At 37.7% G+C, this 26,272-nt stretch overlaps 1 protein-coding gene across 11 annotated transcripts in view; it reads right to left on the reverse strand.

Moving 5' to 3' along the window:
* The window catches only part of MAST4 (microtubule associated serine/threonine kinase family member 4), a 269,856-nt gene that overhangs the window by 36,014 nt on the left and 207,570 nt on the right, over nucleotides 1-26,272 (reverse strand). For 5 of the 11 annotated variants that reach the window (XM_069880703.1, XM_069880710.1, XM_069880712.1 and 2 more), the window contains 10 exons: nucleotides 22,752-22,824; nucleotides 19,809-19,829; nucleotides 18,962-19,043; nucleotides 17,117-17,274; nucleotides 15,341-15,416; nucleotides 13,761-13,970; nucleotides 11,108-11,209; nucleotides 7,306-7,438; nucleotides 3,261-3,328; nucleotides 1,775-1,860 (listed from right to left, as the gene is read on the reverse strand). In XM_069880703.1, coding sequence (XP_069736804.1) covers nucleotides 1,775-1,860; nucleotides 3,261-3,328; nucleotides 7,306-7,438; nucleotides 11,108-11,209; nucleotides 13,761-13,970; nucleotides 15,341-15,416; nucleotides 17,117-17,274; nucleotides 18,962-19,043; nucleotides 19,809-19,829; nucleotides 22,752-22,824 — 1,009 coding nt within the window. The remainder of the gene's footprint in view (nucleotides 1-1,774; nucleotides 1,861-3,260; nucleotides 3,329-7,305; nucleotides 7,439-11,107; nucleotides 11,210-13,760; nucleotides 13,971-15,340; nucleotides 15,417-17,116; nucleotides 17,275-18,961; nucleotides 19,044-19,808; nucleotides 19,830-22,751; nucleotides 22,825-26,272) is intronic. The other 6 variants (XM_069880713.1, XM_069880705.1, XM_069880708.1 and 3 more) reach the window with 2 other exon arrangements.

A 26,272-nucleotide genomic window follows, 5' to 3' on the forward strand; every position in this document is an offset into this window, starting at 1 on the left:
TAATGGCTCATCAAGGCTCTTTCTGAGTGTAACATAGAGCAAGAGCCGCAGGTCACTGACTTTAGATGGCTAGCCTCATGCTGCTGGTTGTAGGATGCTCTTCTGCAGCTGCTACCTCCTCCCCCCATTCTTCAGCATCCTGAAACTGCTGGGAAGGCTGGGCAGGTCTAGTGACTCAGACACCCTTTTCTCAGAGAGGCAACTAACCCACATGTTTCTTCTTTCCTCCTCCAGTAAGACACAGAGGAAATTGGGTAGGAGATGGAAGGAGGAATGGGCAGGACTAAGCAGCAGCCAAAGGAAGGAGAAAGAGATGCAGCCAAGGAGGGCAGCAGCAGATTCTACTAAAGCTGGCAGAAAGGCTTTTGCAGTCCTGGGGTAACTGCGAGAAAGTGGTATACAGAAAGCAGTGAGTTTGCCTAGGGAGAATTTCTAAGGAAAGTAACTGTGCAGAGGTTGACTAGTGAGAAGCTGTATTTGGATATTTACATAACTTTAGTGCAAATTATGTTATTTCCTTCAGGCTTTTTGCTGAGCTATGTAAGCAGGTCTGGACACAACTAATAGCCTCCACATAACCTATCATGACCAACTATAGACTATAGTAGGCAGTACTAAAAGCCTCCTGTTCAGAGCTCAGTTACCATTAACTAAATATGATCAGAGAGTATTCCTGTGTCCATCAGCCTCAGGCCATTAAAACAGCATGCAAGCTCCAGTCGGCTGACTGCAGGTGTTTTGTCTTCTACGTCCAATGTCTCTTCAAAGAGTGTTCAGTCCTATAAGGCCACTGCTGCTTCTGACCTCAAGCAGAGGTAGTGGAGAGTAGAATCAATCTAATAGGGTGTGTGATACAGAGCAGCACAGCCCTCTCCACTGCCGGGCTGGGATGGGCTCCTCACCTCAAGATGGAAAGCCCTTTCCTTTGAACCAATACATCCCCCCTGGTCCTGCAGGTTACACAGACCAACCTGTCTTGACACATTTCAGTGCAGAGAAGGATTCAACCAACAGTCTAACAGAAGGTATCTGATCAGAAAAGGTGACTGAACACAAATTTCTGCCTGCTGATAGACACAATCCCTGCATGGTATTTCCAGAAAACATTTCATGTTCATCTAAGGCACAAGCTAAGATAATTTTCTCTTGGTCTTCTAGGACATCTCCAGGTGACCCACATAACAGTGCACAGAAAGCTGTGCACTTTCCTAGTACGCAGAAACTAACTAATCAACAGCAATTCCTTCAACGCTAACTGGTTAAATTTTGAGGATAAAGAGCATCCATGAAGAAGTAACAAAACAGTGCTGCCCTACTTAAGGAAACTTGTTTCTACCTTGCCAAATTTTTTTAGGTCAAGTAAGCACTCGTTTTTAACAATCTGTATCCCTCCAGATGCAGTTTTATTCTGTTTCTCATCTGCCTAAACATAGGCTGTTTCAAGTATTGTAAAGCTGGCTTTAAATCTGCCTTTTTATTTATTCAGATATCATCTTTGGTGCTACACGATAACTACTTCTAAAAAATTGTTGTGATGTAATATCCAGTTTTTTAATTTAACACAGCACACAGTAAGTAATTCATTATTGCCTCACAGACCTTCCAAGAAGTTTTTATGGTGAACATCAAATATAGCAACAGAACATGAAAGTAGAATACAAAAAACAGCACTGTAAACAAAATTCCTCATATAAACATCCCTGGAATAAGAAATAATAGCAAGTTAAGCAAAAATTAAATGCAGAAGAGCTGGCTGCACTCATGGCTTACTCACCCATAAGCTCCATTACTAATCAGTTTAATTGTTTCAAAATCACTTTCCCGAGGTTTCCTCTGCAGCTTCAGTGAGGTACTGGAGTTCTTCAAAGTAAGAGAGAAAAAAAGGACAAAGTTATTACGGTACAAATAAGGGAAGAATAAAAAACCAACAAAACCCAACTATCACCAGGCTGCCACACCCTGATGAAACAGTGAGAAGTTATGGCAAGTTAGCCACACAGCTAGCACACAGAGGGACCAAAGACACTTCTGAAGCAAAACTGCTTTTTCATCAATAAGTTCTGTTACACTGCAGGTATCTGTCTGCTTATCTATATGCAGAAGTAACATCAGACAGGCATGAAACCTTCTCATAAAGGAGTTACTAGCAACTCCTATCTGGAGCTACATACTTCTGTGAATACTACCAAGCACTTGTTGGCCATCGCATTTCAGTTTTAGTAAATCTGACTCTGGTAGTACAACTTAGTAGTAACAAAGTATAGATGAGCTCTCATTCAAATAAGCTTTTTCACTTTTTGAATGAATGTTATGATACACTGTGATATAACTTAGGACAGACCATAAAAAGAAACGAAAAAGGAAAAAGAAAAGTATGGAAGACACAAATGCAATTATTCCACTATTACAGAGGTCACTTTCACCGACTCCTATGCCAGAGTATTTTCAAACTGGACTTGTCCCAAATACTCAACAACCCTTTTCTAGCTTGAGTTTTAAATCAATCTTGAAGCTGTAATTGTGAACTAGGTTCAGGACGTGGGGACAATGATGAGTGTATGGGACTTTCAAATTCAGTAGTCCAAACCTGTAAGAATCCTTTCAAGATGTTTTCCAAATCTGCAAGATATTGTACAGTCTCCATCCAGGGAGTTTGATAATAGTTAAGGTTGAAAGCAGACCTGGTTGGAACATTTTCAACTAAACGCTTGCTAAAGACAATTTAGTGTGAGACTAGTTAGTATGCTAATATAATAAACTACACAGCAGCAGAGAAAGACAATTTATTCAATTGTTTAGCCTACTTGCCTGCCAGTATAGGATTCTTCCTAACTACATATTTATGATTATTTTGAACAGCCCTGTAATGGAGTTATGCTTCCTGTCATTTCCTATGTGTGTTTATTCCACAACTACAGTTTGAGAAAATGTTTCCAAATATTCATCTGTATTTTTCTTCAGTAAATTCTTTTAATCATCTCCCCTATTTTATGGTTTTATTACACAGCATTATCCTTCAATTATATCTTCAATGTTTTCACAACACAAATAACTTTACAATCACACTGTGCTCTAATATTTTTGCGATCCTTCTGTCTGCTGAGTACCATTGCATGAATCGCAGAATAAACCTCTGTTCTATTCAATCTGTTTACACCTACCAGGAGAAAATACAAGGGGGCAGGGGAGGGGATAGGAAGGAATGCAATTTTTTCCTTGCTCAAATTCAGCAAAAGCACCAACATAATAGGAAAACTTACATTTATCGATTCACTGATTTCCAGAGTTTCTGCTGCCCCACTGTCACAGTTAGCTAGCTGAGCAATTTCTGAAAGAAAAACAAATAAATACATAAAAAATAAACAAGAAACTTCGTTTTAAGCTATAGCAAATACAAAAATAAAACTAAAATTAAACTCAGAAAAACTAAGAGCGTCACTTTTCTTGAACATTTAATGAATATGCTGCCCTATCTGTAGTACTTGCCAAATAACTTTTTTGGCATCTCCAGGGATATATTAAAACAAAAAAAATCTGCTTAGAAAATGAAGACCTCTTATTCAATGCCTATGTAATTGTCTACTAAAGAATTCAAACAGTCATGAGGAAATGAAGAGCAATAGTGTTAGCACTGCTGAGACATAGGGATTCTGAGATTGTGTGTATGATCTGAGCATTTAGGGAAAGACAGCACTAGTCTGCTAAGTCTCCTGAGGATCTTAGCTCCTGAGGGGTTAGTAATAGGCCCCAGCACTGTTAGAGAAAAGCTTCTAGTTTAGACAGAGAGAGACTCCAAATGGTTTGCATCCGCTATAGAAAAATGCTGGTATGTCTAGAATAATAAGCTAAAAGCCATTCTCTTCTTAGAAGCTTATAATTTATGGGGCCATTAATACAGATGACTTCTCCAAAAAACTAAGATTTTGGGGGTCTACAACTTGACTTAGTTGTCCCTGCCAAGGTCAATTCATGCTGCAGAGCTCCTAAGGCTATCCTGTCCTTCAGGGGCCTAGTAAATAAGAATTCATCTGGGTACTAAAAGGTAAACAGGATGGCTAGTAGCTACAAAACCCTAGGAAGTTTAGGATTATTTTAATCATAGAGTTAATTATATACTCCACATAGTCAAAGACGCTCATTTCGTCATCATTATGTGCTGGGCAGAAGAGAAAAGACTACCTAAAATGTACGAGATGCATTTTTATCACAAGACTGTTAACTGACTTTGTAAATACGAAAAATAACTGGAATAGTCACATAGAATATCTAAACTGTATTTTGCTATGTAATAAGTAACTATTACAAGTTAAATTCTGCACAATACTTTGCTGTAATGTTAATTACCAGCAAATTATTCACACAGATAATTTCCCATTTCAACAGCTAAAGATTTAAGGAGTAACTTTCATTTGTAATCACTATCCAATATGCAATGTTTGTAAAAAGTATGATTCAGAAGTAATGCAAATGTCACTTCAACAAACAAACAGATTTTTGAAGTGTTACAGAAGCTAAAATAGCTCCAAGATTTCTGACTATAACATCAATAAAGAGAAAAAACACCTCCACTGGGAGTAAACAAATCTTTAAATAAAGAGCTAAAATTATATAGGTTGAACTTGAAACTGGGCTGGATTTCCCTAACAAAAGTCACAGTTTAGTGAATGTAGAGTTTTTTTATAATATAAGTTTTGATGAAACCTTTATTGTATGGGTGAGAACCAAGCAAGCTATAACAATAAACTTTGACAACCTTTTCAACTGAAATCATCTTCATAAACAGAAAATTAAAATTTAAAGAAATTTAAAATTAAAAGTCTTTTTCAAACAGGATTTCTGCAAAATAATGATTATCTGAGAAATATGTGTTATTTGGAAGAAGTTACTAATGGAATGGAACCAAGAGCCAGCTTTTGAAACAGGGAGCTATGGAACCACTTTGCAATGCCTGAAGAGATTTATAAAACTCACCTAAATACCATTAAACATCTGCTCTTTTTCTTTCATTGATTTAAATAATTTCTGAAGACTCATGATTCAAAAAGGTAAAGATGGTAATTTAAAAACCATGGGGAAAAATTTCTCCCTGGGGAACTCTTCAGAAACACAGCCACCAGTCTCCGCTAAGTGATGAATCTGTTGGGGTATTGCTTTCAGTACAGTATAAATTTATCTGGCACTATCTCCAAGTAATGCATGCATCATTTCACTCAAAGAAAGGACACTACAGCTACGCCACAAACAAAGGAGCAGAGAAGGGTCTAAAGAAGTAGGCTGCTTTTCTCTCCAGAGGAAGCAAAATCCCTTGCATGAACTATTATGAACAATGCAGACATAATTTAACAGCTTAGTTGAAAACACAACTCTTGTGTTTCAGGGTAAGTGGTGTTACTGAGGTGGGGTTTGTTTGTTTTGAAAGATCTAGTCTTCTGCTATCTGAATACTTCTAGTATTTTCTCTTTTTGCATAGAAGGAATTTAAAGCGCTCTCTGAGGATGATCTTCATGTGATACTTTTTACAGCAAAGAATACAGTGTTTCCAAATAATTCTCTTCATAAATGATTAATTGCAGGGTATAAAACCATAGTGCCATTCTTCTGTTTCTGCTTAGGGAATCTCCTTCTATATAGAGACACTATAGTCTCTATAGTGTATACAGTTCTTCTATAGTGTATATAGTTCTTCTATAGCGTATATAGTTCTTCTATAGCGTATATAGTTCTTCTATATGTAGTTCTTCTATACAGTTTTAAATGAAATCCAGCTCATTTAAGAAGTCACTGAAAAGGGATTTATACTGCTTGTAAATACCATTTTTTGTAGAGAGGTAGGAAAGCATTAATATGAATCAGGTGATGTGAATTATTTGATCACTGATTAACCTGTAAGATGACACTTAGGTAGTGTCATATTCTCAACTCGTGCTGAGGAACTCTTATTGAAGTGGCCATAAAAAGTCCAACAGTAAGGTAAGACTCAAGTGGCAGAACCAGGGTCAAAAATACTAAACCCTCAACCCATATTCCAAATCAAACTTCACATACTTGATCAGTGAAGAACTTATGAATTGTCAGTCTAGGACAGACCAACAGCTCTCTAAATATAGGAAACATCTCTCCACCTTGCATAGACTAAGCTACTTCTCTTCCACTAACACATGGAAAACAATATTCCTGTATGCTTTCCCAGCTTTTCCTGCATCCTTGCTGCACTCCAAATCCAAGCAAAAAGCATCAAAGTCGCTTTAACCTATACCTCAGATAAAAATAACACTAAATTTGGATGAGGAGGTTCTTCTGTGAAGACAGCAATAGACTAATAATAGTGCTGACTTTTTTTTTTAAATGTGTTAATGTAACATGAATATCATCTATAACAACATCCAACCTAATTGAATCAGATCTAACCAAATTCCTGACATTTGGGAGTGCTGAACTTCACAACCTGCTGAAGTTGGAACAGAAAAGTTTTCTTCTAACACACAATACCCTACTCCTTTGATTTAAGAAAATGTGATAATGCATCATGAGAACTCATTAAAAAGCATTCATCATAGTTTTTTTCTATTATTTCTGGTTACCGAGTCCACTTGTAGAGATCCCCCTAGTCCATGGTCATAACACCGAAAACAAGCTAAATGGCACCAGTTAGACTAATTTTCCATGACTGCACTTCTGTCTATGTCTTCAGAACTAGCACTAAACACAAACCATTTTCATTTGTCACCAATAACAAAACCTGATACCAGGATGGAAGAGAAGACAGTCTGGCTAGGAGACAGAAGAAACGGTAGTTTTCCCAATGTTGTTCTTAAAAGAAGAATTAGGCAAACAAAAATTATGCAATAGTAATACCTACGGGGAAACCCAAGTTTTCCATACAAGACTTCTCAACACAGACACATAAATTACCCAAGAAATCTTTGCAGTTTTGAAGGGAACGGGAGGTATTCTTCTCAGAGACTCCAAGGTGTGGGAGCCTGGGGCACTCAAGGGCTAATAACAGCTCAGCCCAGTTTCATTAACCATGATCAAATAATACCAGAAAATAAGAAAGTTATATTGCCAGTCTGGAAGATGATGACAAGTATCACTGACACCATGTATTTGTGACCGGTGTTTGCAACAGAAAAATCTCAGATGGCCTTTTTAATGTGTTTGAACTCGTGAGAGAACTGTGAGGGTCAGCAAATGTCCTGCTACGATCTTTACTTTAATCCTTTTCAGGTACATATTATCAGACTGTTAAAACACATTGCAAAGAAGAATTTGGAAGCCTATAGCTAGACCAGGAGATGCACTTACCTTCCAGCGGATCTTTATTTAAGCCCAGCTGGCTGATTATATATCGTGGGATGTCTGTTTTAATGCCTTGTCCTTCTTTAGCATGGCCTTCAGCTGCTTCCAAAAGATAGTAAAACTCTTCAGGATCAAATTCCTAGAAGAAAAACAATCATCACAATTTTCTCTGTAAAAACTGAAGTCTTAAAACATAACATAGAAATTTCCCTTGCTTCTTCTATCACACATATTTGACATTCCCTTTATTAAAAGCAATACCTATTTATTATATCACTAGTAGGCTATTACTATGATTCTTCTACAACGTAACATGCTGTAAGCAATGAAATTTCATAACATTATTCCAGAGCACTACATTCTAAGAACAGTAAGTTCTTTGCCCTCAAAACTTCCTGAAATATTCAGTGAAATGACTTATAACCAGCAGCAATAAAATTTCACATAGACTTCATCTCCCTGCAGCTGCTTGCATATAAAAATCCACTACTGACATAAAGAAACTATGCAAATATATTGCACTCCACTTTCACTTCTACATGAAATTTTGAAGAATTTTTTAATCAATATATATACAATATATTTTACAGAAAATATAATTAAATTAATCATTAACTTTAGAATGAAGTCAAAATCCTCAGTTGCTGAAAACAACATCTGAACTTCGTTCATCCGACTGTTCCATGTCTAGAGATGAAACCCTTGTTTGGGAATCAGCTGTATTATAACTATTATACATACGTATCATAACTATTATACATACGTATCATGATTAAAACGCAAGCCTCCAAGAGGAATAAAAAAAAATCAGAAACTCAAAACTCTGCTTATCCCCGAAGTCCCTAGGATACACATTTATTTTATTACCTTAACAGACAATAAAAAACAGGAAAACATTGAAAGGAACAAGGAAGTATTGTCTATCAGTATGAATTCATACCAAAATATCTCTCACATAGCCATTACATTCTCCAAGATGTTCGTGCTAACCAGAGATTACACAAATGCAATGCTTAATAGAATGAAAGCCAGGCAGAGCCACGAAACATTTATCTAACAACACAGACTTTTTTGCTGGAGTAAGTCAGTTCTGTCAAAAACATCAGCAAAAGCCAGGCAGACTCCTGAGCTAGTTAGCTCCCCTGCCAGTCATTTTGTGGCTGGCCATAACTCCATGGGCCTTCAGCCTGTGTGCTGGGTCACAAGGCTCCCATCCTTGCTCCTCAGGCTACACAGGACTCGGGAACTCAACATCCTAACCTAGTATCACATTTCATTTTGGAAGCATGCAAACTGCTGCAGCTCTGAGGATGTTCTTTTACAGATACTTTTAATCATATGAATATATGTGTGCATATATATGTATATCTCTAGATATACACACACATACATATGCATACACGTGCAAATAATTAGGAGTTACACATTTCTGATCTTTACTTCTGACTCTATGTTTTATTTTCCATGGGCCAACAGAAAATCTTTCAGTATTTGGCAGCAGCTCTTGGCAGATATGAAACTGCAAAAGCTTTATTCATATGATTATCAAGTGAATAAAAAATAGGCATTTGCATACCATTTGCATACCTGAGCCAAGACCACCATCAGAGAACTGACAGCCACATGGTATCTGAAACTTTTCATGACAAAAGTGCTGGATTTATTTCCTACAACGCTAGGAACTTTCTTACACAGGCAGAAGTTCTTCATACATATCTACTTCAGACAGACATTCTAAAATGTCAGCCAATATTATTCAAGTTTCCTGAAGGAAGTTATGGAAAAACAACAGTATTGCTTCTCTAAGATTACGTGATTCCAGCAATGTTTATGGACTAGGCCTAATAACTTACTGCATGAGAAGTGTATCGTTTTGTGACAGTAAAAACCGTTTTAAAAATTTTTAGATTTTTTCCAAGCTATGTGCCTCTGAAGAAATGTAATGTGCAGAGATGTTACATTCCAGCTTTAGACTCCTAAATATCCCATCTGATGTAAGAAAACTCTCCAGAAAGCTGTGCTGCTTTACTCTGCAGTTGCTGCTCTAAAATTGAACTAAGAGACACAGTCATCTCCTTGCAACACACTCTCATCAGCAAGACCCACAAAAGCAGGAGATGTAGGATGCACATCAGGTCTACTTGAAGCATCATAAGGCAGAAATAACCCTAGGATAAAATCCCATGGGCAGAACATGGGAACTAAGTGAATGGAGATTTAAACCAGAAGAATGAATGTGTACATGGGTCACCAGGAGAGAACCTGAGTTGAAAAGCTCAATGAAAATGACGACACTGGGGGTAGGGGTAGAAAGGAGAGAGCTGGCAAGGAGGGAAGGAAGGACAAAGCATAATAAAGAAGCTCAGTCTGTCAGGGCACTTTTGGCTGTGTGATGATAAAGGAGGATGCAGACAGGAGAAAAGACAAATATCATAGGAGAAATTGGGTGAAGAGCTTCAGGAAGATTATGTAAATCCTGGGGACCAAGCAGGGAAGGTCACACTGGATATGGAATGAGCATTACAGGGTTCATGGTGAAGGAATATGACAAGTTTGGATTCAATAGTAGGGGCAGGACAAGCTAAGGCATCCTCTTCTCTAAAGCCTGTTTTTTTATTTTAAACCTCTCCTTCATGCTGATTCAGAGCATGTACCTTATTTTAGATTCCTCTGAACTGCAAATCATGAACAAAATGTAACTTGGAATACTGCGAGATGGTGTTTCCAAAACAAAACAGAGGCAGCTCTCAAAACACCCATGGCTGAACAAGCCATAGACGAAGAGACACAGCACAGAGCCAAAATCAGGTTGGAAAGACTTACTAGCTCAGATTCAGTGCCATGTAAATGTAGTTATGACACTTCCAGGCACAACTTGAGTCTAGCAGCAGGTTAGTGGCTCCCACATAAGCCTTGTCAGCCTTAAATAGCTGTATGCAGCATCAACACTGTGATCCTCGTATTGGCAAGCAGAATGGCTCAACAAAGTCAGCTTGGGCTGCTTGCCAGGCCTGTTAGGCTGGCTCTTACATGGTGTTTGGGCGTCTATGCTACCCTCCTGAGTACACTGTGTCCTGTGAGGGTTTATCAGTTCCACTGAAGAACTGAAACACGTGGGCTCTGTGTGTAGAGGCAACCTCCCACACTTGAGCCACCCCAGCTCCTCCAGCATTGGCAGGCAAACCAGAAATACACCCATATGGCCCTGCAAAAGCTAGTCCAGTCTGGCAACACCAGTGCTATGCTCATGCGTAATTAAGTTAACTGTTCTGCTCCTTCTGGTCCCCGGTGTAATTCTGACTATCCAAACATCCAGACACCCTAACCCCTCTGCCGCTGTTCACCCCAGATCAAGTACTGCACGGCTGACTGCAAGCTGCCTATAGCCCTGGCAGCTGTATAGCCCTGGCAGCTGTCAAGTGAAACAAACTTATGAAATTTGTAATAAGAACAACAACAACAATGGGAAAACCATCAAGCAATTATGATTCCAGAACAGCCTTCCCAAGAGAATAGCAAAGTCTAACAAAACAACAGAAAACCCCAGCAGGTTTCAATCTGGAGCTTCCTCAGTTGATGAAAGGGATTCTATAACATGGTATTTGCAATAGCAGGGGACCGAACAACTGCAGGAGGTTCCTACCAGTCTCATGTTCCTGTAGTAAAAGCAGAAAGGATCCCACCAACAATGAAACCTTGCCCCATTGTCGAACATGTTCCAAAAAACAACTGTAAAGAGCCTTGAATACTAACCCAGAAACTTTCCTACACTAGCAAGTAAATAAAAGTATAGTAAGCATGACCTTACCAGGCATTCCAGTAAGCGAGCAGGACGAGCGATAACTATCAGGATTTTTCGGACAAGTTGCTTAATAAATGCCAGTTCCGCACTCTCTGATCGCTCTTGAGCCTAGAAGAGAAAAATAAAGTGAAACAAAACAAATCACATCTGCTGTAATACTCAGGAAAGTACATCCAAATGTCTGAGGATTTCAAGCATTTACTGGAGACAAACTGCACATCAATTTCAAGACACCAGCAGAAATAAGGATGTAAGCAACACAAATTTCAAACTGATTTAATCCCATTTGTACAATTCTAGCACTGTAGCAACAAAACAGAGGTGCCTACAATGAACTTAACACTACTATTTTTTTTTTTAACTTGCACAGTATATTTCCACTAGCTTTGCAAAAGGCACTACATTTCCATACAACATACATCTCTATGTATAGTTGTGTCTCAATTTAATTACTTTAAGATTAAATCAAAACTGATCTAAGTAATATTAATAAACGTAAGTAGATCCATACCAAATTGCTCATCTGTTGCTTATTCAAAACCACAAAGGAAACTAAGAAACTGATATTTTAAAAACAATTGGTATGGACAAATAAGTACTTCTGACATAATACATATATCTTACGATTTTAAGTTAAAAAAAAATCAAAATAAGAAGCTACAGATAGCACTAAATATAAGCACTACAATTTTTTAGAACACTAAATATTTGACAAGAATTAAGATGGGAAACTTAAAGAAGGGGAAAAAAAAGCAAAAATACCATCTAGCACTCTGCAAAAGGTTTTGGAAAAACCCTACCTGGACACAAGCAATTGTGTTCTGCAACCTATCAACCAAGTCCATAGAAAACTCTTTTGTAAAGAAAGCATCAACCCATTCTAATTATCAGTAAAATTTAAAGAACCTTTGTAAACAGTCTGGTGTGTAAGTGAACAATAGACTCAGTAAGTGTAACATTTAAGAGGGATTAAGCAGAAAAGCGTTCAAGCCCACTTGACCTTGACTTCAGAATTATAAAAACGTTGGCTGAACCAAGCTGCTCTAACCTCAAGGGAGTCTTGTTATACAAAGTAATCGCAACATGCCAAGTAGCAGTAAGAGATGCAGCTTCCTACTGAATATCACAGCTGGGAATTAACAACAAATAAATCACATGAATACAAAACACAACTGAGTGCCCAAATAGAGTTGTGCAAACTGAGTTTGTTTTATTGTCACATTACACTACTAACAGGTATTATGCGGTTGACTCAAAGATAACTTCGAATATTTTAAGGTATTATGTCTCTGCAAAACAGTAAATTTTTACATAACAAAGAATTGGCATCATAGAATGTGACAAAATGAGTGCTTCTGGTTTTTAATAATACACTGCTTTATATGTAAATTCGACAATAATTTGCTAGAGTGGTTTTTTTAGTGGGTATGGGGGGTTAAGAGAATAAGTGTACTCTAAACTCTACTCACTGTGTAGCCATTTTAAGGGATATATTGCTAACAATGATTAGCAGTGTTAACAGCACTCAGTCCATCTTCGCTTAAAGGCATTTCGTTGTATTCTGGCATTACTACTAGCATAACAGAATTCACAGTCAGGTACCTCCACTCAACTGGCCAACTTTGCCTGCACTTTGGCATCACGAAAATGTGAGCATTTCACAAGAAGGTCCCTAGTTCAAACCTCTTTCTGACTAGTACAGAAGCTATATGTATTTTCTCTGTTTAAAAGCAGGGTTTCAATAATCCATGATAAATCACTGATGCCTTAAATTTTGCATTGCTTTATCAAGATATAAAGTTCAAAATACAGTAACTGCACAAAATGTAGTTGCTAAACAGGGCTAAAAAGAAAAAAGCAAAATCAACCAAAACCTTTAACAATTGCTCTTGCATTCAAAAAAAACCCAGAAGAAATAAATTAAGGCAGATATGGTATCTTAATATCTCAGTTGGAAAATGTCAAGTCAATATCAAATCTGCTGGTCTATCACACTAACTTTGGCTCCTAATGTGCTATTAAATCCCACCCAAATTAGTATATTACTTGCTGTACTCATTGTTTTAAAAATAATACTATCATAAAATATAGTGCCTTTTGTCACATTTGTTTTGTCACATTCTAAATTCATTTAGCTCACTGTTCTATGGAAGTTTCAACACTTTCAGTAAATACATTATTTCTGTTACTAAACACTTTATTTATGAAAGGAATATTATAGGTATTAAAATAATAAAATAATCTCCAACTAATGGAAAGCTAAGGGTTGCCTTCTGCTTTCTCAACACAGCAGGCAATTAGTACGGTTGATAAGGTAGAAAGGGTGTATGTTTCCTGATTTATCCACAATAAATGGAATAGCTAACCTCCTCATTTAGGGCTTATGCATACAATTCTGTAAGCAATTTATAACTGGCATTGCATGACAAAATGCTGTTGCTTCAGAAATCTTTACAACCTGACAATTCCAGGCTAGTATACTAAGATGCCTTGTAGTCTTTCTAGTGGTTATTACACATAGGCTAAAACTGCTATGAATACCACTTTGACAATTATCTGAGTGAAAAGTCATTATTATTTCAAGACAACAACTCCTAGGCAAACAGACTTGAACAATTTTTCAAGCAAACGTAACAGTCAGTAGTCTAATGGCTCATACCTCCTGTAGCAATTTGTCCAATTTCTGCTGCAATTCGAGGAAGTATCGTGATGTGATAAGGCCCTGGTGGGATTTATCCAAACAATCTCGAGCCAGTTCTGTGATCTGATGGTGGGTAAAACTGAGCACTCCATCTGCCAGCGGAAGGACATTATCGGGAGAATAATTTGTTATAATGTCCTGAAGTCTCTCTTCCATTTGCGCTGTGGCCTACAGATGAATAGATACACAATACGTTAAATCAGCTTCACATGAAGCCAACAGCCTCAAAGTTTATTTCTGATTCTCCAACTTTTCTGTACTTCCTAAGAAGTTACCTAGCTAGAATAAATGAAATGTCTGAAGCAAAAAAGCCAGCAAACAGAAAGGCCAAGTGACAGATGACATTTCCTGATATTATTGGCGTAGAAAAGAACAGCCCTACTGTACTACCACACAGATCCTCCCCTTTGTCTGCCACTACTGATTCACTGTGCATTAATCTTATGATGGTCACTAAACAGTGCTAACAGAACACTTATGACTGTAAAACTTTAAGTCCAAGTCAAAAATCTAAACCAAGAGAACTCATTGAGGTCTATTTCAACTGTTTTGCAAAACCTAAAGATACAGCAGATCAGAATCTCTTTCTTACTTTCATACAGGTTATACCACAAAAATATTTCACTAGGCAGCATGAATGACCACTGGCTGATTAAAAGCATCGCAGGCTCACTGGCCCCATCAGGTGTATATGCAGTACTAAACCAACTGTCTGGTTCTCAAAGGACTGCACATGCTTAAAAATAACTTCAAAGATATTTTCATCATAAAAAAAGTAATCCCACACCGCTTGGTTCTTATCTTAAACACTGAAAAAAGTGGGCTGTCCACACTTCAGACCGCTGCTCAGACTCTCAGCAAATCTTTCTACCAAGAAATCTGAAGAAATTTCTTCAGGTTTTAGGCACTTTGTGGAACAGTATGAGTTTTGCATTCTTTTATTTTTCAGGGGTCATCAAAAGCCTGGGAGCGATCAAGAGCACAGTGCTCAGAGGTACACACCCGCACCTAGGAACTCAGTAATATCTCATACCTGTGGACACAACAGCAATTAGTCTTCATTTGGTACTCCACAGCCAAAACCCCCCAACTGTGTACTGATCTTCACAATTTAAGTAAGAATATAACAAATGTTTGGGGAAAGGAATAAATGCCAGCAGAGGAAGGAATTTACAGGTACATCAACAGATGCTGCACAAGACTTAGCAACATAAATTATTTTTGGTTTACTAACTCAGTACACATTTGCCCCAAGTATACAAGCTGTATTGAAATTGAGTGTACTGTCACTTTCCAATTGGCAGAATATATTACCAGCATGATTCAAAATCAGTTTAGCAGCTCTGCCAAATCAATGTCCAGTTCTCAGCAGGAATTTTCTTTATTGTGATTTTTTCTTTGTAATAAGAGCTTGGTGATGCTTTATGAAAGCCATCACAGGCTTGGATCATTAGTTCCCACAAAAAACCCCACCACTTACTTAAAACCTATGTAGCATATCAATTTAGGTATCAAGTATCTTAAACACAACTCATTACCTTTGGGAACCTTTCTTTGTAGACGTGGTTCATCATAATTATTTCATTGTCACAGCAGGCAGGAGAACGTCCAGGGCTATAAGCAAAGCAAATGATCCCTTTAAACTTGTCTCAGCATGAACTAAAATTCATCATTATATTTTTGTACAGTTTATTTGCAACAAAAAGTCAACATAGGCTTCACTGGATAAGTACATTTCTCATCAGTGCTATACCTGGGTTTCTTTCTGTTATTTCTGACAAGGCCTTACTGATTATTTCATGTGCTTGAAATCGAAATGCTAACTATGTTATTTTCTTACTTTATAACCATACTTCAGGATACAAGTAGTTTTGCAACACTTACAAACATCACCTTTTTCTCAGAAGGGCAACAGAGATATTTTAAACTGTTAATTATGGCTATGTCTGCCCATTTGAATGTTACATACAACCAAAATAGCAAGACCTGGCCAAGAAATCTGTTAGCTACAAGTGAAAAAGCTGAGCAGTCTTTTTATTTTTTAAACTGATCATTAAAAAAACCTCCAATAATCTATTTTCAATCTGACCAGCAGATAAAGGCAGCAACTTCCCACAAATAATGTCATATGCATGCATGGGTTCCATCAACTCTGGGACCACTGTGCCTAAAAGAAAACCACGAGACTTGCTGGAAAACAGTCCATAAAAGGTATCCATGGCTCCAGCTAACCTACAAAACTTTTTACTATCATAAGCCTTACCAATTCCCATGAAAAATGTCCATCTGATTTTCCAGGGTGAGTGACACTGGCTCATTCAGCCTGGTCTAAAAGATGTGGAGTGGGAAAAAGATCCCACAAAGGGAAGCTATCCTCTAAGACTGACTATATGATAACATGTGCATAAAGGTTTCTTGCACTAGCAGAACTGGCCTGATTTATTGTGGCAACAAATACAACACAGTTTCAATCTGTACTCTTCTCCTGAAGAAACGGGACATTTTTCTTACTAATTAGTGTGCAGTTGCATGTTGGTAGCAATTACATTTGTCACAATAGTCTACATAGATTTTAAAAGAAAACAACTGGAGTTAAAATATATTGCACTGAAAAGCCCTTTTGAAAGAACTGCAACTACTTTTAAACTACTGAAAAGACTAATATGACTATTAAAAATATTATAATATGACAATTAGAAACATTATACTACTATTTTTCTTCCCCATCAAGTTCTTGAAAACTTACCCATACAATTTATCTGCATTTTCCAAACCTAAGTTCTAAACTGTTAGAATGGTTTACCTTCGATAAAACATATCTTACAGAAACAACCACTAAAAATGAAATGCAGAGGCCTAGACTTTGGAAAAGCTCATTTTGGTTTAAGTAATTTAATAAATGAATGCATACGCCACGACCCCCCTGCAATTTGTTCTTTTTCACATTTCTTTCTAGATAGTCCTAGGATATAAATACATTCTGCATTAGTTTTGCAAATAAAGACTTAAACAGGTTGAACTCTGGAAGAATTCTGGAGAGAAGCAGTGCTAGAGTTAAATGAACAATGATTAGCTCATCAAGACAGTTCATGTGGGTTATGCACTTTCATTAAGACCTGGCATACAATGTTAACTGCTGAAGTAAGCCATAATCAAAAACTGGACCAAGAATTTAAAAGGACTATTTATAATCAGTCTCACATGCATACTTCTTGTATTATACTTCAGGAAATTAAAAAACAGTGAATGATCCCATGATGCTCCAGGTTATGTGAACTTATATCCAACCTCTATTTCCAGAAAGACAAACTCACCTGAGACTTCGGGACCGAGGGCGTATTGCAGTGGTCCTGCATCTGTTATCACTGGCAATGCTCTCAGTGGTACAGAAATGTTTAGACAAAAAGTGTAGCTCATCAGGTGTTGGTTGGTATGGTAACTGGTGTAGCTTCTCTTGGGATGAGCAGGATGACTACAAGATTAGAACAGAACATAAGCTTCTATGAGAGCAAAAAAATATTTTTAAGACCATATTCAGTGATCCTGAATAAGGCCATTTAATTTTAAAATTATAGTTACTGTTTCCCATGTCTGACAATCAACCTAAAGAACAAAATTAATTAGTCTCAACTTAACGAGCTACACAGAGTAAGTATAAAAAACCCCAACTACTTCAGTGCGAGAAGAAAGATCTGCCACATTTCAAAAAGTTTAATTCCCTCTAAGGGAAAGATAACATGTTATGTCTGTAAGACACACCAATACATAACAATAGTTAAAACAAGGTCTCCTGAAAATTAATCACTCAAGTAAGACAGTGTAAGTATAATCATAAAGTACAACCTATTGCCACAGCACAAACTGTAAATGTACATAACGAAGGCACTTTATCATCCATACTTACGACATTATTAATGCTTTTAAAAATCAAATGAAGTATGTAAATTCCTACGGAAAACTACACGTGGTATTTTCTTACAAATACCTGTGCACTCAAAATGAGGCGAAAGAACTTAATACAAGATAGGGTCTATGGCTGATAAAAGTGCAAGGGATTATACCAAAATCATCCATTTAGTGTAAGACTGGGAGATATAGACAGGCATGAAACTGTAAGTACTACCACAGTATCTAGCCTTGCAAAATTGCACATATAAAGCTGCACGAAATAAATCAGTGCAGACAACCACACTACCATATTTTACTGCCTTTTATGCGGCATGGCTGGCTACCTGAATCACACTAAATATTTGGAGGTAGAACTCTGAGGCTACTTCCCTGAGCCTCAATTTGATGTCCTAGTAAAGAACACATACATAGCTTAGTGCATTAACAATTCGCCTTGCTAATCTCAGCTAACAAGTGTAGACAGAGAAATGCTACACTGTTTCTGGTACCAAAAGTAGTTTCCAGGACAGCTCATTCACAAATACCCTTGGATTACGAAGCTGTGCGGCATGAAGCTGCATGGTATCATACAGACATTCCCTCTGCTTTACCTGTGGAGGGGAAGAAGTCCAAAAACTTGTACATATAGCATGAATTCTCTACTGCTGGCTTCTTCAACAAAATTAAGATTTATTTATTGGAAAACTAGTTTTCTTTCTACAACTCAGAAACTGTTTGTTCAATGTTAGGGAAGACATCTATTTTAATATTTATACAACGTGGTCTAGTCAGGAACTATCAAGGGAGAATTCAGCAATTCAGGCTATTACAGAAATTAAGATATCTAAGTCCACAAATGATCATGCTATATTTTTTCACAAGAAATGTAAAGATCACGTAAAGCTGCTCCACATTCCAGCATGCATACAGTAGTTAGTAAATGTAAATGGAAAAGTAGTATAGGAACAGAATTACCATTATACATTGGAGATACATTAACATGTTAGATACCTAACTACCATATGGTTGTTCTAAAGCAGTATGTCTTCCCTCCTACTGCCTCAGTCAAAAGAGGGCAGTTAAACACTACTCACTGCCAGAAAACATTTCTAAGCCAAGCACACACTGCCTAAAGCTTTCTTCCATTTCAGTGAAGTAAAGCAGTCTTGTATCGCGTTATTAATTCAAAGCCTACCAACAAAAGTAAGCTGTATCTGAGAAGACACAGGCATGTAGTGTATATTTGTCAGGCACAGTGAGAGGATACTTACAGAAACAGTAGAGCTGGGTGTATTTGTACCATAGCCTGAAGAAGGGAGAGAAGCCAAAGACCAGCGTCGGCCGTCAGTCCTGCTGTGAAACCAAGGTTAGTCAAACAAACATTGCAGTATCCTAATACAGAAACATCTGTAAAAGTATAACTGTGCAAAATTGCATTCCAAAAGCATTATACAAACATCATTTTTAATGAAGAGTAAACTTTCCCATGGGATCACAATAAACAAGCATTCAGCAAGGATGACTTAGGCTTACAGTTTTTTTTATTTTAGTGTGTTTTTCTAGTTAAAAATCTGTGAGAACAACCAACCAGAAAGTGAATGAACAGCTCCACAGAACTTTTGAACTAATACACATAGAAATGGACCACAGGGAGTCTTCACTGCTCTCAGGTATATCAGATGAAAATTAATGGGAAGCAAATCAAAACCTCATGAACAAATGCAAACTGCAATGCTTTGAACCATAGAATGACCATCACAGACCGTCTGAAATACAAGGGTGGTGCTTTATTAAGTGACGTCAGTACAGGATACCAGCAAACTAGCAGTCTAGAGCAGCCTAGCATCAACTGCAATGATTAGCTGAGAAGAAACTTGTTAAATGTTAGATATGTAAGTCAGAAAAATACCAAAAAAAAAAAACCAAAACCAAAAATCATGCTCACTCAGAACTCAAAAAAAAAAAAAATCACAACCAAAACTAATGTTTGTTCACTCTTCAATGCTTGAGGTGAGCTACACAGACAACATGTATCTTTAACATTAAAAGTGGCAAACAAAAAAAAAACCCAAACAATTATGGGAACCATGTTTGGATTTTTGAGGAGGTAACATTTACCTGTCATTTCGGTGCCCATGACTGGAGTAGAATTGTATCAAATATGTGAAAAAAAGCACAATAATACATAAATAACAAAACAGGAGAAGTTTTTTATTAACAAGCAGTATGACAGCAGGGGAAAGAATAAGGAATTGTAGCTCTGTGTCACCTAGTACAAAAAGAATAATTCAATAAACGAAAACTGAGATTATGCCAAATCAGGAACCTTGAACCTCTTGATGCAACTTCCCTACCCTTCAAGCTAAATGTCCAAAAACTCCTTTCTTCTCTATTCTAATGCCTTATTTCCTACTCCAACATATCCACCCTTGAGTTACAACTCAAGCCTCTGGGACTCTGAATACATACAGCATAAGAGAAGAAACTACGCTACATAATTAGTGTTAACATATAAAGAGAACATGTGTGAGGTGGACTGTATCAAAGACTGAACTCTGGAAAAACTCCCTTCTCCTCCATAACTCTGGTTTTAATTCATTAATTCTCCTCCCTTCCCCCCTTCCACAGGTATGCATGCACTACCTCCAGATGAATGAAGAACTCCAGAAGGAGCTTTCTCTACACTTTGGCCCAGCTGCTTAAGCTAAGCATGTTCCCATTTGAAAGAACAAGAATTTGGTAGGTATTTAAACATGTGTGAGACCCACATATTGTGAAGCTGCAAGACGAAGTACTTCCTTACTGAATAACTCCTACTGAATCGGGTTCTTGCATTACACAGAAATTGTCACACAGAAGGGCCACTGAAGGTGTAGATGGGTTATCATGGAAAACTACATGGGTAGACAAGGAGGCATCTGTTAGGGAAGAAGGGGTAGCGAGCCCCTGTGGCATTTACCCCTGGACTCTGATACACCCCTTGTCCATGCCCTGTGGGGCTGCCCTACACACTTTCTAGCAGCTCTGGAACCAGGATACCCCCACCATAGGCTTGTAGATGCTGGAGTTCTACATACCAGTGGAAGAGGCCTAAGCCATGGCTAATAGAGGCATAGGCTAGTCTCAGGCATTGATCACCCCACCAGACGTGGGCAGAGGAGAGTGACACCCTTGCTTATAGCCAAGGGGCCTGGGGAAGGCTGCCTCCAGCCCAGCACACCACAAGTATATGGCATGGCCAGCAGCTGATAAGAAAGAGCTACACTGGCAAGCCTCCCTTTCCCACAAGCTTCCAAACCATCTTCTTCGCCTTGCCCTCCCAATTCCTCACACTTTCCCAGCTTTTTGGTACCCTTACTGTATACACCTACACCACTCTGCCTCTGCTGCTTCAACCTCCTCTATCCCAAGAGATGAGAACTGCTCTCATTATCTACAGGTCATTTTACTAGCACAACGCATCCTATCACAGATTATATGAAGACAATCACAACACACATACCAAATTCATATGAAAATTTTACATTAACGCCGTTTTAAACTTCAGTGTCATCAAGTATTTTCACTATAAACACAGAACAAAAATCAGTTTCCATAGAAAAATGTTCTTCAGAAGTTTCTTGAATTCCACTGAAACAGTGAAATATTTTGAAACCACAGAAGCTTCTTGTGTTGGTATTCCTTTAATTGAAGAATTTATTTAGAGCCCATTACAGGGCTCTAAAAATTGTCAAAATCTAAAAGAAATATTGGTAAGTAAATTATTTTTTCTCAACTTTAAGGTTTGCAAAAACAACAGTTACACTTTCTACTGATTATGAGTAAGAAAGGAAAACTACTTCCTGCCTGCTATATTTCTAAGTAATGTTCCATCTTTCACATCTGCTTTTTCCTATAACAAGCTATTTCTGGATTTAACTAATCTTTCTAAAAACTTGTTCATAAACAAATGTAATTTATGAAGAGACAGCTTTCCTTCTTTTAAAGGTACTATCAAGGGGAAGTAAACTGAAAAGGAATACTCAGCTTTATGGTGTTGATTTTAAAAGTGACTTGTGGTCCTAGAAAGATTGACAAGATCTACTGTCACAGATTAATTAGATTCATATAAGTGGAATGCAGAAGTGAAGTTTTCTCCCCTTTGCAGCTTTTAAAAAAAAAATTAAGCCATTTCCTTACTCTTGTGAGAGCTTATGTGCACTATTTACAGAACTCTCAAACGAAAAGTAGTAAAACTATAGTGGCAAGTGTCATCTCATTGCAAATGCAACGGTTACATATCTGGCACCACTTAATTTTGAAGAAAGCTACAGCATTCCAAATTCATTGTTTGTGGGTACACTCTTGGGTTAACACAGAATCTCTGCCCACACTCCCAGGCTTAGAGTTAATGAATGCATTACTGGAGGTAGGCTGACAAGGTGTTAAGTGATAGGGAACCACATTGGCACAAACAAGCAGTCTCCCATGACACGCTATCAATGTTGGTTGTGATTAACTTAATAATTTACTTCATAGACCACTTCAAATTCACTTTAGACCTTCAAGGATTCTACCAGCATTGATTAATTCTCAGAATATTCTTATGACCGAGCTGAATGTCTCAGTGGCACAGATAGTAAAACAGGCCAAGGTCAAGTATTAAACATATGGTGACTTTATTGCTGCAGCCAGTAAAATCAGGCTCTGTATTCAGGACCACTACAATAGGGCTCTTAAAAACAATGCACTTCTTACACTGCTAAGAATAACAATAACAAACAAAACAGATGTAACAAAATTTCCCTGTATCTCAATGTATGCGAAGGTAGTGTTTGAATTGGATCTGTTACAATTAAGTCATTAAAAATTTATTTTTAATTTAAGGTCAAAAATGTATTATTGCATTTATATCAATCAGCCGGTACAACTTTGTTGCAGCTGGGGTTTAAGACAGCAAGATAACACTTTTCCTTCTAAGTGGTAGACTTGACAGATGTATTTGTAATTATCTTTTTATCTCGGTCCAACAACATTTCCTCTAAACAAAATGCATGCTGCATACCAAAAACAACCTCTTACCTTCGTGCAAAAGAAAAGTGGGCTGAGGCACTGGGAGAGAAATTCCTAGGGCTGTCTTGAGGACTGTTTCCTACTGGGGGAAACATGAAAATAACTATTAGAGGGAAAGACAAAAAAAAAAAAAAAAAACCACAAAACCACTAAAAACCTTTCAGACATATTAATTCAAGCATTTCCAGACAGGTTAGAAACTAATATATGAGAAAACAAACTCTGAAACAGAATCTTACTTCAACTCACATTTCACTTTCATTTCACCTTTAGGTACTGGATTTTCTAATTCACAGACTATAAAGAGGGTCTATTCAGCCCTTTAATTTGAGAAGTCTCAAATTAATTTGAGAACCGAAGTTAAAAAAAACCTCTATATTAACGTGAAATAAATGTATTTTTAATGTCAGAAACAAGGTGGGAATTTCAGTTCACAGAAAATATTTAAAAGAGAGGAAAGCAATAACCAGCATGACTTAGCCCTTACACAAAGTCTCTACAGTATATCCATAGGGGCTTTATTGTGATAGCTTTCATTGTTCATTTTCTAGCTTCAAAATAAACACGCAGGCAAACCCCACTAAATTACTTTTTTTCCCCACTGGTTCTGTTAGACCAAACACAGAAAGGCGACCAACTTCTGTGATGAGAAAAAACAACTGCGCATTGTGAACAGGTTGTAACTTTAGGGTCTCTTACTTCTTCCTACTAATGCACTTGACTCCCTGCTGACCAGCACAAGTGCAGAAAGAAGACAGCTGCTGAGAGACACTCCTGCCACCTCTGCCTCTTAGCACCTACGACTAAAGAAGGCATGGTTCCTGAAGAATAAATAAAGATGAACCCTGAACAACACCCCTAAAACAAAAACCAACAAAGTAACATTAAAAGCTAAAAGGATTTGGTTTAAAGTAGCACTGATGTACATCTAAAAGTCAGCCTTTCTTTAAACAGGGAACAGACTGCAACAACAATACTTAAAGTAATGTATTTGTTGTAGCTTTTTGGTATGATACTGCAACATTAAGCAACAGATTAAAAAAAGCTCCTAAGTAGCCATTTAGAATCAACATCCAGCTTTTGAGGAGAAAGTGACTACCTGCATGTGAGAAGCCCGGTACAATAAAAGTGAGTCCTTAAAAGAATTTCAAGTGCCCTTGATTTCTACCCAAATCTTTGAATTAACATTGCATTTATCATAGTGATGCCCTTAACAGATCCTATTAATTCCACATAAGAAAGCACACTCATGGAGCTATTCGGTAGCCAATGCAAAGAACACCCACCTCCCTGCCTTCCTTTGGCTAAACACAGATGCAGGATGCTTTCTGAACAACATTTAAATCACATCTTCACAGCTGCTCTTCCCACAGCACTGAGAGACAAGGATTCCACTCTAACTGACCACTACCTCCAATTTTTTTTTTCCCATTTATCTATCACAGCTGACTTACATCCTTCCAATATTCCTTCCTTCCCCTCAAGACCCCAGCTTCTTCATCATCCTTCAGACACTCCTGAGGCCCTCAATAATTTTAGGGTTGCAAGGAGTTTCACTCCCTGAACAAGGTGAGGAAGCAGACGGAATCTGAAGCCACACAGCTGGCACAAATTTCAGTCTTTATTTGGGGACCAACACAATTTATTCTTGTCTCAGATGAAGTACAAACACAAACTACCAAGAGCAACAGTGCTTAATTTAACGGCTAACTGGATTTCCTCTGCTGCTATCAGAGCTTATTTAATAAAGATAAGGAAAAAAATATTGTAACACTATGCAGATAAAACACGTTCATGAACTTTAGCTACTGCACTAGAAAAAAAAAATAGCTATAATTTGGCATGTGTAGTGAACTTATGCAAGAGTTAAAAAAAAAAGACAGAGAAGCTTCCTTAAACTCTGGCAGAAAAGCACAGAATAAGGCTTACTGCAGTGAGATGTAAACAGCTTCTGACAGGAAATAATTTGACAAACCAGCATATGGGGGGGGGGGCGGTCTGTAAACAAACTCTTTTCCTCTAATAGCTATATACGGATACATGTACATATTTAACACACCTCAAGAACATGGCTAACTATCCATCAGTTAGTCAGAACATACACTAAAACTTGACACAGCACCAAAAAGACATTGGAAGAACGCAGTAATTTCCTAGCTATTGCAGGGGATTTAAGGAGACACAATGCTGCAAACTACCTCATTAGAATCAACAAAGATCACATCCTAACAGACAAAACCTGAAGAAGCCTAAGTCTCACTCAGGAAAAGCATCAGATTCTGCTATTAGGAAAATCAATTTGCAAGCATTATTTCCAATAGCAAATAAGCTTTTAAAATAACAAAACCAGTAAAGTCATATACGTAACACCTGCTCACTAAATCCTGAGGGTTTATCTATAAGTCTAAGAACTGGGACAAGCGTGGAAACAGAGATTGACAATCCAAGCCCCAAATGACTGGAGAAAAAGCTAGTACTATTATGGGTTTACGGTGTGGTGTTCCAGAAAAGCAAGACAGGGTTAGAAGCAGAGTCCTACATGTGACCTTCATTCATCATGGCATTCATCCACCCATCTGCAAGTCAATACCTGGGAGACTTTCAAATAAAAACCAATGCCAGTTAATTCTCTGTCCATATGTGCAATGCTTGCTTATTAGTCAAACCCTGCTGTTCTTCAGGACCTGCTGGGTGTTTTATGTTTTAGTCTTCGGGTACTCTCTATGCTGCTAAGATTACTGTTGATGCTTCTGACCTGGTGAAGTAAACCTGAATGGTGGTTAGACATTAGATAAGTAATTAACTCCGGCACACTCTGGAAGACACAATGAATAGGCAATCAACATACCAAAACAATACTCTACCTCACAACAACACACAAGGTAGCTCATTTTGCAAGCTGCTATTATTAAGAAAGCTATATAGAGACTAATTAAATTGTGATTGGTTTGTAAGTAGCTTGAAGAACTCCTGTGTCTTTGCCACAGAGGGAAGATGTTTTAAATCTTTTTAAAAGGCATATGTTGCAGCCATTGTATATCATTAATGCGTTTTTAATAGCTATCTACTTACAAAATAGAGTTTCAGATGCAATGACTTTTTGTTAGTGCTGAGGGAGTAACAGATTAATGACAACTGTTATCCCAAATTCCTGATGGATCAAAGACAAATCCAACTTGAAGTCTTGATGTCGTTATTTGATGGTCCTCTAAAATCACAGTACATCAGCACCACAGTAATCCAATGGGTCATGCATTTCTCTGTCAGTTTACTTAGCAGCGAACTCACATGGCAAAGTGACCTATACAGAAGAAACCACCCACCCACAGTTCCAGGTCTGACTGTTACACTATAACAAACTGCGCCAGTCAGCAGAACACACAGCTGAGCAGCAGAACGATTTTAAATACTTAAGTGCTTTCCACCAAGATCCACTCAGAGGTTAGTTGCTCAAGCTATTTCAAAACCTGGATACATTATGCTTCACACTGGCAACAGGAAGGAAAGTTTGCACGCTCCCTCCTTAAACC

The sequence above is a fragment of the Phaenicophaeus curvirostris genome, chromosome Z, assembly GCF_032191515.1.
Source record: "Phaenicophaeus curvirostris isolate KB17595 chromosome Z, BPBGC_Pcur_1.0, whole genome shotgun sequence".
NCBI classification, from domain to species: Eukaryota; Metazoa; Chordata; class Aves; order Cuculiformes; family Cuculidae; genus Phaenicophaeus; species Phaenicophaeus curvirostris.